Source organism: Mus caroli, unplaced genomic scaffold (assembly GCF_978045245.1).
Source record: "Mus caroli unplaced genomic scaffold, Mus_caroli_1 scaffold_14, whole genome shotgun sequence".
Taxonomy (NCBI): Eukaryota; Metazoa; Chordata; class Mammalia; order Rodentia; family Muridae; genus Mus; species Mus caroli.
This window is the reverse complement of record NW_028227269.1, coordinates 108,763,194-108,781,966: the sequence shown is the minus strand read 5'-3', so window position 1 is coordinate 108,781,966 and position 18,773 is coordinate 108,763,194. Positions and strand designations below refer to the sequence as shown.

General features: G+C 46.2%; 1 protein-coding gene across 8 annotated transcripts in view; it reads right to left on the bottom strand.

Annotated features, from left to right (window-relative positions):
* Window positions 1–18,407, bottom strand: part of Wdr20 (WD repeat domain 20) — a 66,222-nt gene extending 47,815 nt beyond the window's left edge. For 6 of the 8 annotated variants that reach the window (XM_029484437.2, XM_021179287.3, XM_021179284.3 and 3 more), the window contains exon 1: window positions 18,103–18,407. In XM_029484437.2, the coding sequence (XP_029340297.2) occupies window positions 18,103–18,351 (249 nt within the window). In that variant the 5' untranslated portion in view covers window positions 18,352–18,407. Of the gene's footprint in view, window positions 1–14,078; window positions 14,307–18,102 lie in introns of those variants that run through there. The other 2 variants (XM_029484438.2, XM_085830679.1) reach the window with 2 other exon arrangements.
* Between the last annotated feature and the right edge of the window lie 366 nt (window positions 18,408–18,773).

Below are 18,773 nucleotides of genomic sequence, written 5' to 3'. Positions count from 1 at the left end.
AGCCTAGAGCCAGGCATGATGGCTTAATCCCAGCACTTGGGAGGCAGAGGCAGGTGGATTTCTGAGTTCGAGGACAGCCTGGTCTACAAAGTGAGTTCCAGGACAGCCAGGGCTACACAGAGAGACCCTGTCTCAGGGGGAAAAAAAAAAAAAAAAGAAAACTTAGCCTATACCATGTAAATGTACTGACTTTTTAAGCAACAAAACAGGCCTATCAAGCAGTCACCAACACTTATGTCCCACGTAGAAAATTTCTTATGAACTCACCTTAGATAAGCCCTGTCACAGTTCACTCAGCCAGTATTCTCTAAATTCTACTCTAAGTGCCAGATAACTGCTTTAGACTCTAAGGTCTCAAGAATAAAGATGATGAATACCTCTTTGTGTAAGATCAGGAGGCACAAACAGTTGGCTGAGATTCAGATAGTAAAAAGGACTATGAAGAAACGTCAGCCAAGCTGTGGATGGCGCTCATTTTCACACTCTCAGCTAATTTAGAAGGGTTACCATGAGTTCAACACCATCTTGAGCTATAGGACAACCATGACTTTGTACATAATGAAACCCTGTTGAAGAGAAAAGTTATTCCCATGCCACAGCCCAAAAAGGACTGAGGTAAGATGGCAGTCCCTGTCTGGAAAGGAGTAGCAGAGTCACATAGAGACAGACACCGTCTTAGTTATTTTTCTATTACTGTGATAAAACAACAGATCAAGGTGATCTATACAGAAAGCATTATTCTGTGGCTTATGATTCCAGAGGGTTAGAGCCCATGATGGCAGAGCAAAGGCACGGTGGTAAGGACAACTGAGAGCTCATGTCTTGATCCACAAGCTGGAGGCAGAGGCTGGAAATGGTGTAAGTACTGAATCTTCAAAACACATCCCCAGTGACAAACTCCTCCAACAATGTCACATCTGCCAATCCTTCCAGAACAGTTCCATCAACCTGAAACCATAGACTCAAACATATGAGCCTGTGAGGCCATTCTCACTCAACCCACCACAGTGAGAAACCAGAGGGTGAGGGAGCCAGCCTGGCAGCTGCACAAGCATACAACCTGGTCATGGGGAACACAAATCACGGCGCTGCTCTGGTAATAAAGGGTGGATAAGTTCCCCTTTAGAGAACAGGACAAAAGGGATAAAAGCACAAAAGAAAAAGTGTCAAGAAAATTAACACTAACAAGGGGATGAAGTGGAAGCCAGTGAATTAGAAAAAGAATGGAAGAACTGCAAATAGAGAAGGCAGGAGCTCCCTCAGGTAGCACAAATAAGTCAGGGTTGTCTTCATCTGCAGCACTGCAGTGAGGGCATGCATGCTAGGCACCCAGCCTACACTGAGCTACATATCCAGTGAAGTACTTTTTGGGTTTTCCTGGTAGAATCAGCAAGAATCAATACTCTAAGCATGGTAGACTTTGTATATAATCTCAGAAGTTGGCAGATAAAAGAGAATCGCAAGTTCAAGGTCATGTTTGGCTACATACCCAGTGTGAGGCCAGCCTGAGCCACATGAGACCTTGCTTCAATAAACAAACAAGTAAAGTATCACTGAAATACTTTAAGCCTGAGAGTGACATCACATTTTTAAAGATCACTCATTCTAATAACTGGGGAGAGTCAGCATAGGAGGAAGCAGGAGGCGGCGAGCCATGAAGCAGAGGCCATAGCTATGAGAGTGACAGACAACAAGAGCAGCGCACATAAGTCAGCACTCGACATGCTTTTAAAAAGAACCCACAGCCAGGCGGTGGTGGCGCACGCCTTTAGTCCCAGCACTCGGGAGGCAGAGGCAGGCGGATTTCTGAGTTCAAGACCAGCCTGGTCTACAGAGTGAGTTCCAGGACAGCCAGGGCTACACAGAGAAACCCTGTCTCAAAAAACAAAAACAAACAAACAAAAGAACCCACAAGAAACTGAGTGAACCCAGGACAAAGGGAGAGAAGCACAATGATGATGGAATCAGAAGGGTTCAGTAGAGGACAATGACAAGGGTCAGTGAGATGGCTCAGCAGGTAACGGGGCTTGCCACTAACCCTTAAGACTGAGTTCTTTTCTTTAGGACCCATATGATGGAAAGAGAAAGCCAACTCCCAAAAGTTGTCCTCAGACCTCCTCTACTGTGCCATGTGTGTGTCCTTCCTCACCTCCTACCAAGTAAATAAATGGAATTATTAAAAAACTTTAATAATGAACAACATTCTGAGCTGGGAGATGGTTCTGTGAGTAGAGCTGCTTGCTCTACAGCTCTGGTGACCTGAGTTCAAGCTCTAGAACCGACAGCAGAAGGGATTCAACTCCACAAAGCTGCCCTCTGATCTCTGCACATACCCTAGCATGTACACATACTCACCCAATCATTTTAAAAGAAAAAGTACGTTAAGGAACTAAAGCCTGTTTGCTTAGAATCAAGAGTTAAAGAGGAGGGGCTGGCGAGATGGCTCAGTGGTTAAGAGTGCCGATTGTTCTTCCGAAGGTCCCAAGTTCAAATCCCAGCAACCACATGGTGGCTCACAACCATCTGTAATGAAATCTGATGCCCTCTTCTGGAGTATCTGAGGACAGCTACAGTGTAGTTAATAAATAAATAAATCTTAAAAAAAAAAAAAAAAAAAGAGTTAAAGAGGGATAAGAACTGAAATAACAAACTACTCAGGTCCCACATTCTTGTTACAACTTAATATTCATCAAGATATGAGGAGATCTCACACAGACACCCACACAGGCAATGCACATTAAAGAAGGAGGAGGAGAGAAAAAAAGAGAAAAGAAGAGAAAAGAGACAAGACGAGAAGAGAAGAGAAGAGAAGAGAAGAGAAGAGAAGAGAAGAGAAGAGAAGAGAAAAGGAAACTAAAGGAATAAAGAGCAAAGTAAAAAAAAAAAAAAAAAAAAAAAAACCAGAAAAGGAAGCTGAGTATTGGGGGCAAGGGGTAGCAGAGAGACAGAGTCTCACTATGACCCAAGCTGGAACTTAACATGCAGCAGTCCTCATGCCTCAGCCCCTTGGGTACTGAGATTGCAAGCATTAGCCACCACACTGAACTTGGAAAAAAAAAATCTGGTTTCTCTGTGTAGCCTTAGCTGTTCTGAAACTCACTTTGTAGACCAGGTTGGCCTTGAATTCAATCTTACAGAGATCCTCCTGCCTCTCTCTGCCTCCCTGTCTCCCTGCCTCCCTGCCAAGTGCTGACATTAAAGGCATGTGTCACTCCCATCCATCACTGAAAAGAACATTTAACGGGCAAATCTAGTAAATCTGTTTGGAAGGGGAAAAAATCTGAATGAAGAGGGTAAAGCCCAAGCCAGTGACAGGGCCTAGCAGCCACCTAAGCCAAAGCAGACATCTAGAGCAGATTGGATGGAATACTGCAGGCCAGGAGGGAAGCCACAGTTTTACACAGACATGGCTACATCTAGGACTAGAAAGCAGAGAGCAACAGGACCTGCAGAAGAAACTGGCAAAGCAGCTCTCTATCAAGAAAGAAGATCTACAGCTGAGGATGAGTGAGGCAGATCTTGGCTGAAGCATATGTTAGTTTAAGTTTTAATTGCCCTAACTGATTTGTGCTCTCACAGAAATACCCACTAGGTTCATTTACTGTAATAGATAATTTTCCTGGGAGAAAAAGGCATAAAACAAACTATTTCAGGAACAAAAAGGAAATATGATTTCACATGCAGCTAAGAAACAGAATTGAGAAAGGAATTAAGACTAAGGCACTGAGGAAACAACAACTACACCATAGGCCAAAGACAAGAAGCCAGAGAGACATGGGCCAGAAAGGTCAAAAGTCAGGACAGGGTGGGCAAGATGAATGGACAAGTTAAAGTGCTTGCTGCACAGGCTTGAGGTCCTGAGTGCTATCCCTGACGTGAAACCCACAGGGCAGAAAAGAGAGAAGCAACTGCTTAAAGCTACCCTCGGACCTCCATATGCACACCACTGCATGCTTGCCCCATGCACATACACATGCACAACCACTAATACAAATAAAGTCAGAATAAAGTGCTAATTCAAACCAAGGTGAAACACACCTATAATCCCATGACACAGGTGGCTGAGGCAGGCAAGAGGACAGAGAGCTTGGACTACATACAAGGGTCAAGGCTAGCCCAAGGTATATATAGCAAGCACTTGGCTTAAAAGTAATACAGGTAAGGCACACAGGTAAGACTGCCCAACAGCTAAGGGAGACATTTATGGTCCAGCCTAATGGCCTGAGTGGATCCCCAGGATCCACTCGGTGGGAAGAAAGTATCAACAACTCTCACAAATGTTCTCTAACAAATATGCATGCTGTGACATGCCCATGTCCCACCAAACACGAACTAAAATAAATAAAAATGTAAAATTAATAATAAGCGAATAATGGCAACAGACGCTGCTGAAGCTGAGTGAGTGGATCCAGTGGGTGTGATGGCAACAAACTGACCAACCAGGGCCATGTTGAGTTTGACCTGAGAGCCTAAGTCATACTAGAGTCAACAGGTAATGGATTATGCAAATACATTGAAGCTAAAATATTCCAGCTGATGCTAAACCCTTGAGCATCACTGTAACAGGGGTCAGAGGCAGCCTGGGACCACAGGGAGGCTACAGAGCCACAGAGCCAAAGAACCAAGCAGCCACTGTGCTTGACAGCCAGGGAGTAAGAATGAAACCACAGAGGTTGGCTGAGACAAAGACGTTTATAACAAGCAGAGGCAACCAAGAAATCAGAGCAGACCCAAGAGAAAGAAAAGTGAGCCGCAGTGGTGGTCACGCCTTTAATCCCAGCACTTGGAAGACAGAGGCAGGTGAGTTCACCTGAGTTCCAGGACAGACAGAGCTACACAGAGAAACCCAGTCTCAAAAAAACAAAAAGAAAAGAAAAGGAAGTCGGGTTCTAAATGGACATCAAGAGGGTGACAGGACTGAGCTTCGGGCTCTGAGCGGCTGCTCCACCTCAGCCCTCAGCTCACGGAAACACTGTGGGGCACATCAAGGGAAGCCCAGAGGGCAACAGCTACTATTTTTTAGTTAGGTGAGATAATACTGCCTTCAATCTTGCTAGCTACATGTACACCTAGGTCAGAATCTGAGGAGGGCAAACAAAATCAGTTGTATATTTCCTATCATTAACAGGAAAGAAGTATTTTCCTGGAAGGCCAAGTATGGACTTCTCCACCCCCATCTCCCACCCCATCTCCCACCCCATCTCCCACCCCATCTCCCACCCCATCTCCCACCCCATCTCCCACCCCCATCCCACACCCCCATCTCACACCCCCATCTCACACCCCCATCTCCCACCCCCATCTCCCACCCCCATCTCCCACCCCCATCCCCACCCCCATCCCCACCCCCATCTCCACCCCCATCCCCACCCCCATCTCACACCCCCATCTCCCACCCCCATCTCCCACCCCCATCTCCACCCCCATCCCCACCCCCATCTCCCACCCCCATCCCCACCCCCATCCCCACCCCCATCTCCCACCCCCATCTCCACCCCCATCTCCCACCCCCATCTCCCACCCCCAAGACTCCAGGATAAGGAACTCAAAGTGACAAAGAGAGCTTCAGGCATTCAGAACACTAGATTTCTCCTGGGTTAGCCCAGAAGACCTTGAATGTTCTCCTGGGTTAGCCAAGAAGCCAGGCCGCTGACTAATTTCTGAAAGTTTCTCAACCCTTACAAAAGGGACTAGCAAGCCTACCTCCACCAATGACAGGTAACCTCAGCACATACAGCTAGTGAAAAGAGTAGAAAAACTACCTGATTCATTCAAGAGGGTCCTTAGGGGACTATAAACCAACTCTTTTCTTTCTTTCCATCTCTATTTATTGAGACAGGGTCTCTCTGTACCCGTCTGGTCTCAAATGCACAGCAATCACCCTGCCTGTACTTCCTCAGTGCTAGAATTAAAGGTGTGAGCCTCCAGAATTGTCTCAAATCTTAGACCAGCCTGGAGTACATACTGAGATCCTGTCTCAAAGTACACAGATAGGAAGGTAAATAAAAATTTAACAATAAAAGTAAAGACAACATTATGTACTAACAGTATAATGGATATGGACAAATAAAGTATGGTTTCTGCCCTTAAGGTCAGGCTTAAGGGGACAAGGCAAAAACAAAACCCGGAGGACTGTGTGAAGAGGGAGAGAAGTGCAGGGGTGGGCCGCTGCACTCACCATAGACCCTCAGTGGAACTCAAGGCTCTCCCAGTTGCCTCATCAGTATCTGTGTGCAGACCGCTGTCCTATGTGGTGTGGCATTTCCCAGTTGCAGAGCCATCTCCAGAGCAATCAGGGAAGTAGATAAGCTAAAGGAGCGGCTAAGGAGAGACTGGAATAATGTGCATTTCTAGTGGTGTCAGAAATGGGTTAGTAATCCAGGTTGGGGCAGTAAATAAAAGAGGAGTCGCGTGCGTTCTTCGGAGAGACTGAATGCTGGTCTCACTCTAGCCCATGTGATCCAGAGAGCCTCACACCCCTCCACCATGTGGTCACTCTAGCCCATGTGATCCAGAGAGCCTCACACCCCTCCACCATGTGGCCACTCTAGCCCATGTGATCCAGAGAGCCTCACACCCCTCCACCATGTGGTCACTCTAGCCCATGTGATCCAGAGAGCCTCACACCCCTCCACCATGTGGCCACAGCAGCTTGGCTGACAGGCTAATGGAAAGCAGAGCCAAGTGAATCTTATCAAATCCCTGTCCATTTTCTCAATATAATCCAATCCATCCCTGTAACTGGGCTTCCTGTTACTTATTACAAGACACTCGAGCGCCCAGCTCATAAACCACCAACGATTCGGCTCAGCAACTCTTTTTTTTGTAGCACACTTCAATTTTCACCTTTTATTTCCAGGAAAGTCCAAAATTTCATCACTATTAAAATATAAGTCATTTCCCTCTTATACAAACCTTGGAGAACTACAACTAGATAAACTGGTTAACTGTGGCTCAAAACTCTACAAAAACAGGGACTGTAAAAATGGTTCAGTTACAACTTGGTCTACAGAGAAGTTCCAGGACAGCCAGGGCCACAAGAGAAACCCTGTCTCAAACAAGCAAGCAAGCAAGGCTCAGTGTTTCCGAGCTCACTCGGTCAGTATGCACAGCTGCTCACTATGCAAGCAGCCTGAGTTCAGACCCCCAGCACTTAGGTAGGGAAAAGGCTGGGTGCAGCAGCTGTACCTCTTACCCAGCACCAGGACGGCAGAGACAGGAGGATCCCTGGTGTGGCCAGCCCTCTAGCACAACCAGTAAACTCCAGGTTCACTGAGAGAACTCAAAAAATAAGAGAAAAGCTGGGCACGGTGGCACACACCTTTCATCCCAGTACTCTGCCTTGGGAGGCAGAGGCAGGCAGATCTCTGAAGTCAAGGCCAGCCTGGACTACAGAGTTCCAGGACAGGGTTGTTACACACAGAGACCCTGTCTTGAACAATCAAATAAGTAAATACATAAAAATAAACAAAATCGCCGGGCGTGGTGGCGCACGCCTTTAATCCCAGCACTCGGGAGGCAGAGGCAGGCGGATTTCTGAGTTCGAGGCCAGCCTGGTCTACAAAGTGAGTGCCAGGACAGCCAGGGCTACACAGAGAAACCCTGTCTCGAAAAACCAAAAAAAAAAAAAAAATAATAAATAAATAAATAAACAAAATCAATGAGGTAGACACCCAATGCTGGCCTCTGGTCCACACAGATGAACACATAAATATTTTAACCCAAAATGATAAAAATGTACACATTTGTAAAAGTAGAACTCCTCATTGAGTCCGCCCACCGCAAGCAAAGGTCAAATCAGATAGAAAGGCAGGAGACAATCTATAAATCACAGCCCAGACAAGAGGTTAACCTAATGATGCATTTATTATTTTTATTGTTTTAGAGGCAGGGTCTAACTATGTAGCTCTGGTTGACCCAGAATTGCTACACTGACCAGGCTACCTTAGACCTCAAAGAGAGCTGGCCACCTTCCTCTGCCTCTGTGCTAGGATTAAAAGCATGCACCACCATGACCTGCTTCAGGGTCTCACTATATAGTTCAGACTAGAATCAGCCTCTTAATCCTCCTGCCCAACCTCCCCAGTGCTGAAGCCACAAGAGTGTAGCACCATATTGCAATTCAGTTAATTTCTTAATGTCTTCTGTTGAATAATCAAACAGGACCATAGTTCATAATTCTGTACAACTAACTTCACTGAAAAAAACAAAAAGGAAATGTTCTCTAAAATATTAAAATACACACATCTTGTTACCCATCTTTAGATGTGTATGGTGTATCTATAGGTTGGTGTGTGTGTAAGGAGAACAGAGGACAACACTGAGTGTTTTTCCTCAACCACTCTCCACCGTCTTTGTTTGAGACAGGGTCTCAGTGAGCCTGAGGCTGACTCAACATGAGCTAGTGAGCCCCAGGATCTGCCTGTCTAGCCACCTCTCCCTCCCCACCCTAGTACTGGGGCTACAGGCACAGCACTACACTGACTGGGCCTGACTTCTGACCAGGGTTTTGGGGCTCCGAGCTCAAATCCTCTTACTTATACGGCAGGCACTTACTAACTCTAAAGTTTCCTTCACTCTACAGTCAAACCAGCTAGTGACAAGCCCACTGTTGTGCCTCTTGCTCAAGTTCTGCTCCTGGCAGAGTCCCACTCATATCACTGGCATTACCTCCAAGGTAGTAACTACAGCAGCAAGCTCGCCGTCAGTGCCTGGTGGACACGCTTCCCAACACATGCAGTGGACAGATGGCACCACAGGTACAGACAGTGAACTGCTGCTGCAGGGGCCTGGAGCTCCATCCCAACATCCACTCCAGAGGCTCACAAACACCTGTATAACTCCAGCTCCAAAGGATCCAATGCCTCTAACCTCTACAAGCACATGCATACACAAGCATATAATTAGAAATAGTAAAATTAAATCTTAAAAATGCGACTGACATTCATGACTGTTTCACTGATTTCAGACATGTTCTCTATGTCTCAATTTTTTTAGAGTTATTTAATTTTTATATGACAAACTCCTGGAACAGGAGTGTGAGATGGCTGTGAGCTGCCATGTGGGTGCTAAGAACCCAACCTGGGCTCTCTGCATGCGCTGCAGTGCTCTGAACCACAAAGCCATCTCTCCAGTCCACTATATGCTTTTTCTTGCTGCTCAAATATATAGATCATTCATTGCTAGTCTCCTATTTGAGTTCAAGAGATGTGAGATCTAGCCAGGTGTGGTGGCACATGCCTTTAATCCCAGCACTCGGGAGGCAGAGGCAGGCGGATTTCTGAGTTCAAGGCCAGCCTGGTCTACAGAGTTCCAGGACAGCCAGGGCTACACAGAGAAACCCTGTCTCAAAAAACCAAAAAAAAAAAAAAAAAAAAAAGAGATGCAAGATCTACTAGAGAGATTAAATATTCTTTACTTTAAAGAACTAAGGTGCTTTCCACTCAAGATGCAAGATTCTAAAGTAAGAAAAAAATCTAATCACTAATTCAGAAGTCAGTAAGTAGTTCTTTTTTTGTTTGTTTGTTTTTATTCCAAGACAGGGTTTCTCCTGGAACTCACACTGTAAACCAGGCTGGACTCGAACTCAGAAATCCACCTGCCTCTGCCTCCGGAGTTCTGGGATTAAAGGCCTATGCTACCACCCCCAGCCAGTAAATAGTTCTTAACGGAAACAAAGATTCTCTGCCATTCAGCTTTGCCAAATCGTGCCTTACTAGATTATGTTACAAAGTGTCTGAAAATCAGCCAGGTGTGATGGTACATACCTCTCATCTCAGCACCCAGGAAGTTAAAGGAGGACTGCCAGGAGCTCCAGGCCAGCCTGGGCTACACAGCACACTTCTTGACCCTCTCCCATCTTCTCCCTTTACTGCCTTAAACAATGACTACAAAATTAAACTTTTTAAAAAAATAATTAATCCCAGCACTCGGGAGGCAGATCCAGTCTTTAAGTTCAAGACCAGCCTGGTCTACAGAGCAAGTTCCAGGATAGCTTAGGGCTACACAGAGAAACCCTATCTCAAAAACAAAAACCTGAAACAAACAGCCTAGACAAGTTACTAAAACCTTGACTCAAAAACTACTTGTTGCTCTAGCAAGACCCAGTTTCAATTCTCAGCACCCACATGGTGGTTCACAACCATTTCTAACTCCAGTTCCAGAGGATCTGACAGCCTCCACAAGTACCAGGCACACACATGGTGCACATACACATCTGCTAGCAAAATACTCAATACACTTAAATAAATCTAAAAGACAGTTTTTTGAAGCCACAACTTTAAAAGGGCAGGACTGCATCTCAGGGGTCCAATGCATGCCTAGCGCCCAAGGCCTCAGGGTCAATCCCTACAAACAAGAAAGTCATTGAGGGGAGAAATGGCAGGGAAAGGAGGGAGGGAGAAAGAGACAGAAGGTTTTGAACATGGTGTCTGACATCTAGTTCACCCACACAGATCCTGTTCTCTCCCAATGTCACCAGCAGGCACAGGCGGCCCTGCAGCTTTTGACAAAATGCGACAAAATGTTCATCTTCTTCCAATCAGCCTACCCCTCACCTTCCTCTAATAAAATTAAGTGGTCATAACTGGTTCTTTTGGTTCAATGAAGCATGTTAAAGACCTACAAGTCATGGTATTTTCAGCTTGCTTTTACAAATACCCCACTAGATTTAAATTTAATTTTAACAAATAAAAGCTGGGCAGTAATCGCACATGCGTTTAATCCCAGCCTCGCACATGCGTTTAATCCCAGCCTCAGAAGACAGAGGCAGGAGGATCTGTAAGATCCTTTGAGACAAGCCTGGTCTACAGAGTGATTTACAGAGTGATTTCCAGGACAGCCAAGGCTACACAGAGAAAACTCTTGTCTTGAAAAAAACAAAAAACAAAAACAAACAAACAAAAAAGGAAACAAAATTAAAAACTTATTTTCACTTTTAAAACTGAGTACTGAGGGCTGAAGTGATGGCTCCTTAGTTAAGAGCACTGGTTGCTCTTCCAGAGGACGTGGGTTCAATTCCCAGCACCCACGTGGCAACTCACAGCTGTCTGTAAGTCCTATTCCAGTTTTAGAGGATCTAGCAATCTCCCACAGACATACATGTATGCAAAATATCGAGGCACATAAAAATGTCTGAGTTCGAGGCCAGCCTGGTCTACAAATGTTTGTTTGTTTGAGTATGCAGAGGTTGAGGGAATGGGCAACCACTGACTGGCCAACTTGAGACCCATCCCATGGAGAGAGCTAACCCTTGACACTATTAATGATACTTTGTTATGCTTGCCGACAAAAGCCTAGCATAACTATCTCCTGAGAGGTTTCATTCAGCAGCTGATAGAAACAGATGCAGAGACCACAGCCAACCAAAGGTGGAGCTCAGAGCTCAGAGTCTAGTGGCAGAGTCAGAGGAAGGACTGAGCGAGTTGGAGGGTTCAAGAACACAGTAAGAAGACCTACTAAGCCAACTAACTTGCACCCATTGAGGCTCAAAGAGACCGAACCACCAAATAAAGAGCATGCCTGGGCTGGCCCTAGGCCCCCTACACATTTGTAGATGTATAGCTGTGGCTTCATATGGGTTCCCTAACAATCGGAGTGGGAGCTGTCTCTGACTCTGTTGCCTGCCTTTGAACCCCTTTCTCCTAGCTGGGCTGCCTTGTCTGGCCTCAGTAGTAAAGGATGTGTTTAGTCCTACTGCAACTTGATGTGCTGGGGGGTAGTACCCATGGGGGATGGTAGCCATGGGGGCCTCCTCTTCTCTGAAAAAGGGAGATCTGGGGTAGAGGGGGGCCTGGGGGTGGGGCTGGGATGTAAAATGGATGGATGGATGGATCATACAACCTTAAGAGCGAATAAGCCTTAGAGCCATCTAATATACAATTTCCCACCTACATGAATCATATCAGTAATATCCCTAAGCAGTGTGGAGTCTGAAATGGTGGGGAAAGGAGTAAGGATGTTTAGTCTGCATGTTCAGTAATTGTGACTAGAGCTGATTTGGTTTAGTGTGGTTTGATAGCAATAGATCAAAAGCAGTCTGCAAACCAGGTGTGGTGGCATGCATCTTTCAGCCCAGCACTGGGGAGGGAGAGGCAGACAGATCTCTGAGTTCCAGGCCATCTTGGTCTACAGAGTAAGCCTGGAGGCCTAGGCTACAAAGTAAGACTGTCTCAAAAACAACAACAAAGTAACCTGCAGCAACCGGTTCACTTTCTAGTACTCACTGTCTCTGATTTGCAACTTTAGGAAAGTTAAAACTTTACTTCCTATTGGTAATACTAAAATACTTTTTGTAAAGAAGCAGGGCATGGTGGTACATGCCTTTGATCCCAGCACTTGGAAGACAGAGGCAGGGGAAATCTCTGAGGCCAGCCTGGTCTACAAACCTAGTTGCAGGTCAGCCAGGACTACACAGAGAAACCATGTCTCAAAAAAAAAATAAATAAATAAAAAAAAATAAAGGTATGAACTACTAAAAATTACCCATGTTACTTTTAGACCCAAACTTGGACGTTTCTCAGCTTCTTGGGAATCTTTATAAAGGTGTAGCTTGGTAGACACACAAAGCCTCTCGAGGCATTCACCTCAGCAGACAGGACAGTAAAGCCTTACTCAGTGATAAACTCACTGCATGCTCAATGAGAAGGCAGCAGGGAAAGTCACATACATCTCTGTGGTAAGGAAGCTCTGTCATAGAGATACTGTCACAGACAATTACAAACTGAGAAACTGTCAGGAAGGCAAAGAACAGGGTGCCCTGAGAACACGTGGGGGGACTGGGGGACCCGACCTAACCTGTGAATTCACAGATTTGCAGAGGAAGTGATGGCTAAACTGCGATCTAAAGGAGACAAATAATCTTTATGTAAAACAATCTCCATAAGATAAAAGAGCAGGCCCAATAGAAATAGCTAGCTTTGACATTGTTTTCCTAAAACAACTTTTTTGCTGTTCTTTTTGTTTTTGTTTTTCCAGACAAGGTTTCTCTGTATAGCCCTGGCTGTCCTGGAACTCACTCTGTAGACCAGAAATCCACCTGCCTTTACCTTACCTCCCAAGTGCTGGGATTAAAGGCGTGAGCCACAACTGCCCGGCTAACTTTTTTTTTTTTTATGATAACAAAATATGTCATAAAATGTTTTAAAGCTAGGAATTCAAAGTTTTAAAGTGTCTTTCTAATCTCTCATGGCAACCTGCTCCATATTACTAGTATTTGTATGGTAGTCACTCAAATCTTTGTTGAAATGATTAATGCAGTACTGATTTTCATACTGCCTTTGGTTAAGCAAAACAGATTCACAAACTACATAAGAAATCTCCCTCATATGGCTGACATAGATTCAATGAAGGCTAGGCATGGTGATTTACACTTTAAACCCAACACTTGCAGGTGAAGAGGCAGAGGCAAGAGGATCTCTCTGTGTTCCAGGCCAGCCAGAGCTATATAGTGAGACCCTATGTCAAAAAGAAAAAAGAAAAAAAAAAAAGAAAAGAAAGAAAAAAATCAATGAGATAATGTGAAATCCAACCCTGGGGTAAGTTCTGAAGGGCCTGGCGTGCGCACACTTGTGTCCTTAGATTGGAAAGCCTGATTAGTCTAAAACAAATTTTTTATGCTCAGATGTGCTTCATTTTCCTTATAATGAAGAATACTAATGAATGTTTACCTCTTTTCTCTAGCCTGGGTTTCCTGAGGGAGATGAAATTACATATCCTCTCAGTCCCATCAAATGCTAGACCCTGACCACTATGCATCTGAAAAGTCAATATTATACTCCTCAATATTAGACTCCCTCCCCAGCACTCCATCCCTCAGGACCCATGGTGCTTCCTCTGAGGAAAGAGTAACACATCCACACAGTCCATGAATGCCTGTAATCCCAGAATTTATAGAGGCAAAATACAAACTCAAGGTCAGTCTGGGCTGTATGGTAAAACTTTGTCAAATATTAATGGGGGGGGGGGGGGACAACAGCTAGCTGCTAGCTGGCTGTGGTAGTGTCTCCTCAATATGCTCTAAGGCCCTAGGTTCAATTCTTAGCAGTGTCGAACAAAAACAAACAAACAATACTACTCACTTTACTCAAGTGTCTAATCTGGATTTGAATGTCTTCCACATTAGGGCTTCTAGGTGGTCCCAATAACTGTAAAACTTCGTGTGCCTTGGGCTGAGGAGATGTCTCAGTGGAAGAGTGCTTGCTTAACATCTATTAGGAGGCCCTTGGGTTTTATCCCCGCACATGCATGCACGCACACATGCATACCATATTCCTTGAAGAAAAAAGTAGAACACAAAAATATATCAAAATAGCCAACTGTGAAAACTGTAAAAGACCTGCTCCCTACTTACCCCAATAGTAACTCCTGGTTCCTGGAACAATGACTAAGGACGCCCATTTTGTCTGCTTGCTTTGTTGAGACAGCTCTCACTCTATAGTTATATGGTCCAATTCTCAACCCTCCCAAGCCAGCACTCAGGGCAAGTTATTAGCTCTACTTTAAAATCAGAAACCAGAACTACAAATAGTTACTATTATTAGGCCATCCTGGTGATACACACCTATAATCTTAGAAACTGAAAGGGTCATGCCAGGAGAATCAGGAGTTTAAAATCATCCTCTGCTTTGGCAAGTTTAAGGCCAGCCTGGTTTATATGAGACCTTATCAAATAAACAAACAAAAAAAAAGTCACATATTCAGAATTATAACAAATACTTATAGAAAGAAAAACTTTTTTTTTTTTTTTTTTTTTTTTTTTTTTTGGTTTTTTGAGACAGGGTTTCTCCGTATAGCCCTGGCTGTCCTGGAACTCACTTTGTAGACCAGGTTGGCCTCGAACTCAGAAATCTGCCTGCCTCTGCCTCCCGAGTGCTGGGATTAAAGGCGTGCGCCACCACACCCGGCTAGAAAGAAAAACTTTAATTCACCAGCTAGAAGAGTTTAAATATCTGCCATAATACAAATGTATCCTACAAGATACATAAAATTTTACTTACACACACACACAAACACACACCCCTCCCAGAGTTCAAAGCACTCAATTCACCAGGGAAAGAAAGCCAATGTTCATGCATTTCTGACTTTGTTTTGTTTTGTTTTGTTGGGGGTGGGGGGCTTTGTGTTATGTTTTGGAGATAGGCTTTCTTTGTGTGGTCCTGGCTGTCCTGGAACTCACTCTGCAGACCAGGCTGGCCTCCAGGTCAGAGATCCACCTGAATCCACACGTGGGAATTAAGTGTGCCGTCACCACCTGGCAGTATTTCATACTTGTTTCAATGAATGTTTGGTGTAGTTTTTTAAAGCTCTTAGAACACCATTATAAAGATACTTCTAAGCAAATGGTCTTTTTTTTTCCTATGCAAACCAGAGGTACTAGATCTAGGTGAAGTGTGTCATGGGAATGATCCAATAGCTGGATGTGCAGCACAGGGAGGGAGCACTTGCCTGGCATGCCGAAGGCCCTGATGTTCTGTCCACACCCAAGGGTGTGGGGGTCGGAGTGGTAAGGAAGGGGGGAGGGGGGAGGCGAAGCCTGAACTAGTAATCTCTCGGAGTAAATTTAACTTTTTAAACTTTTTTTTATTATTTATTTATACACATATGTGTGAATACCACATATGTGCAGGTACCCAAAGAGGTTTGAAGAGGGCTTTGAAGGTGCGGGTGCTATAAGCACAGGTGTTTGTGAGCTGCCGAAGTGAGAGCTGAGATCTAGGCTCAGAAGAACACCAGGTACTCTTTAACTACTGAGCCATCTTCCAGGCCCCACGAATTTAACTTTTAAGCATACTGTATGCCCTATGAATTTAACTTTTTCTTTTTAAGATTTATTTATTTATTGATTATATGTAAGTACACTGTAGCTGTCTTCAGACACTCCAGAAGAGGGAGTCAGATCTCCTTATGGATGGTTGTGAGCCACCATGTGGTTGCTGGGATTTGAACCAAGGACCTTCAGAAGATCAGCTGGGTGCTCTTACACCCTAAGCCATCTCACCAGCCCCCGAATTTAACTTTTAAGCATACTGTATTTTTACATCATCATTATTTCTGTTTGGTTTTTTTGAATTTCGAGAGTTTTTTGACCTGAAACTCTATGTAGGGCAGGCTGGTCTTGAACTCACAGAGATCCACCTGTCAAGGTGCATGCTATCATACGCACCTGGTTTGATTTTTTTTTTTCCCTTATGAGAGGACTCCACCATATAGCCCATGCTTGCCTCAAAAGTGATAATTGTAGCACAGGTTGGCCCTGAACTTACCAACTATAGTCCTGGCTGGCCAAGATTGCAGGTATGCACAACCATGGTAGGGTCTAATTACAATTTTTCTAAGATTTCTTTTATTTTTTAAACTTATTTGTGTGAGCTGTAAGTGGGTCTCCAGAACCCAGAAAAGGACATCCAATTCCCTGGAGCTGGGGTTCCAGGTAGCTGTGAGCAGCCTAACATGGGTTTTAGGAACTGAACTGGAGTCCTCTGCAAGAACAGTACAGGTTCTTCACCGCTGAGCCTTTGCGCCAGCCCCCAAATGTAGGTGCTGATAAATATAAGCTTACATTTATTTCCAGAGAAAAATCTGGTATTTCAGTCAGAGCAGGAATGTTGAGATGGCGGTTCCTCTTAATGCTTGCTTTAACTCTAATTTACATCTCCCGAGTGTGTCAGGATTCTAATGGCCATCACAGCTATTACGAATTATAACATGTGCACTGCAGTCTCCCCTTTTAAAGAAGCGCAAAGGAAAGTTTCCCAGGTATCCAAGGTCAGCAGTGAGTCAGTCACAGGGTTGGGAACTGCACTAAAACTTCAGTTCCTACTCTCCAAACCACTGCATACTTTCCCAACCCCGAGGGAGGAGAGTCAACCAGCCATTTCCAAACGCTTCGGGAGTACACTGACAAGAATAAAGGCAAGTCAGAAGATTCACCTTGGACCAAAGAAACCAGCTACGTTTGCACACCATCATTCCTTCCCTTGTCCTCCTAACCGTACAGTGCAACATAAACAGAGCTGACTTTGGATATATCCATCCCTGGGAACACGTCCTCTTCAATATGGACAAGTACTTTCCCACTAACCGAACATTTATAAGTGAATCTTCCATCACCTTGTCACATTCCGTCGGAGGTGCTATGGAGTGCATACATTTCCTTACTCTCTCAATGGTCAAAAGTTAAAATAAGCAATTCTTGCCAGTGACCAAAAAAATAAAAAAAATGCGCCAATAAATTGCTGCTTTTAACGAGACATTTTAAAACTTGATGGCATGCGTCACAGAATTACTGTTACGTTCTTGGCTGGTTACTTTAAAGTAGCATTTAAGGCCTATCCCTCCCTGTTTGGGACATAGCCTGACTCGTTAGACAAGATAAATCTAGGCACGCTCACACACAACACCTCTGAAGCAACTTAGCCTATTTGAAAACATTATTCCAACCTCCCTAGTCTTGAGTACTCAGCCCTCTTACACCGCAAGGGACAGAATGACCCTCTTCAAAAACCTTTCGGGAGACGGTTCCCTCCGCGGAGACAATGACAGGCGACCTCCCGGGAAGGTTTTTGGAAACACTGCTGACACCAGGAGAAGTGTCAGTGCGGCAGCAGGTGGAGTAGCCCTGCGTGCCGAGCAGGTCCTTTCTGACCTAGTCTCCAAGTCCTCCGCCTCCCTGTCCCGGTTCCGCCTTACGGACCTTTCCGAGCCGCCTCGCGTCCCGGTTCTCTCACCCGGGGCAGGACTCTCGAGCCTCCCGGGAAGCGAGGCCACCTAAGACGGCCGCCGCACCTCTTCCGGAGACTCGCAGGCCCGCTCCCGGGCGGGATCGGAACCTGACGGACCCCGCCGGGGGAGGAGGCGACCGGCTACTCCCGGGGCATCGCCGCGACCCGGTTCCAGAGCCCTCTCCCCTTGGAGGCAGCGCTGCCGCCGGCGCCTCACTCCCGAAGCCCCCTCTCCTCCGGAGCACCTCAGCGGAGTTACCGGCCCACTCAAAAGTACAAGTGCCGGCCGCCCCCACCGGTCACCCCGGCCTCGCTGTCACCGCCCAGCTCCCGGCCTCGGCCCGCGCCGCCGGCGCGCCCCCGGTGACGCCCGGGTCGGTACCTTGCGGACCCCCTTGTAGATATAGAAGTAGAGCTCCCGGCCCACATTGAAGCAGAGGCGGTCGCCGTTGCCAGACTGGTCGTTGAGGTTTACGAAGGAGACGCGGACAGGGTTGGATCCCTGCGAGTTGAAGGGCACCCGGTTGGGCCGGCTGTACTCTGAGTGCTGCAGCAGCTTGTACAGACCTTCCCGGGTGGTGAATTGGGTCTTAATCTCGTTCATCTCCTTCCCTCCTCCCTCCGTCGCCATCTTGGAAAGCAGCGTTCATCCTGCCCTAAGTGCCCGGATCACGCCCACCGCGCAGGCGCCGTCCTCGGCCGCTCGCTCTCTCCACTCCCCACCCCCTTCTCCGCGGCCCCGCCCACTGGCGAGCCAGCCCCCACGAAGGCGGGCCGAAGCGAAGGGGGCGGGCTAGTTTGTAATGGTCCAACTGCGCACGCGCGCTCACCTGGTGCACTCCACCCGGAGGGGCGTGCGCAAGCTCCTCCCCTGGGTGCCGCCCTCCTGGTGCGGGTCGAAGCGAGCGCGCTCAGCGTTGGTGCGGGGCTCCCGTCTACACTGTGGTGACTCTCGCTCTGCAGCTTCGCTGAGGGACCCGATCCCTAAGAGACGACGCCGCCTTGGCCTTGGCTGACTGGTGGTCCCGGCAGAGCCTGAGGCGAGCAGTGAAG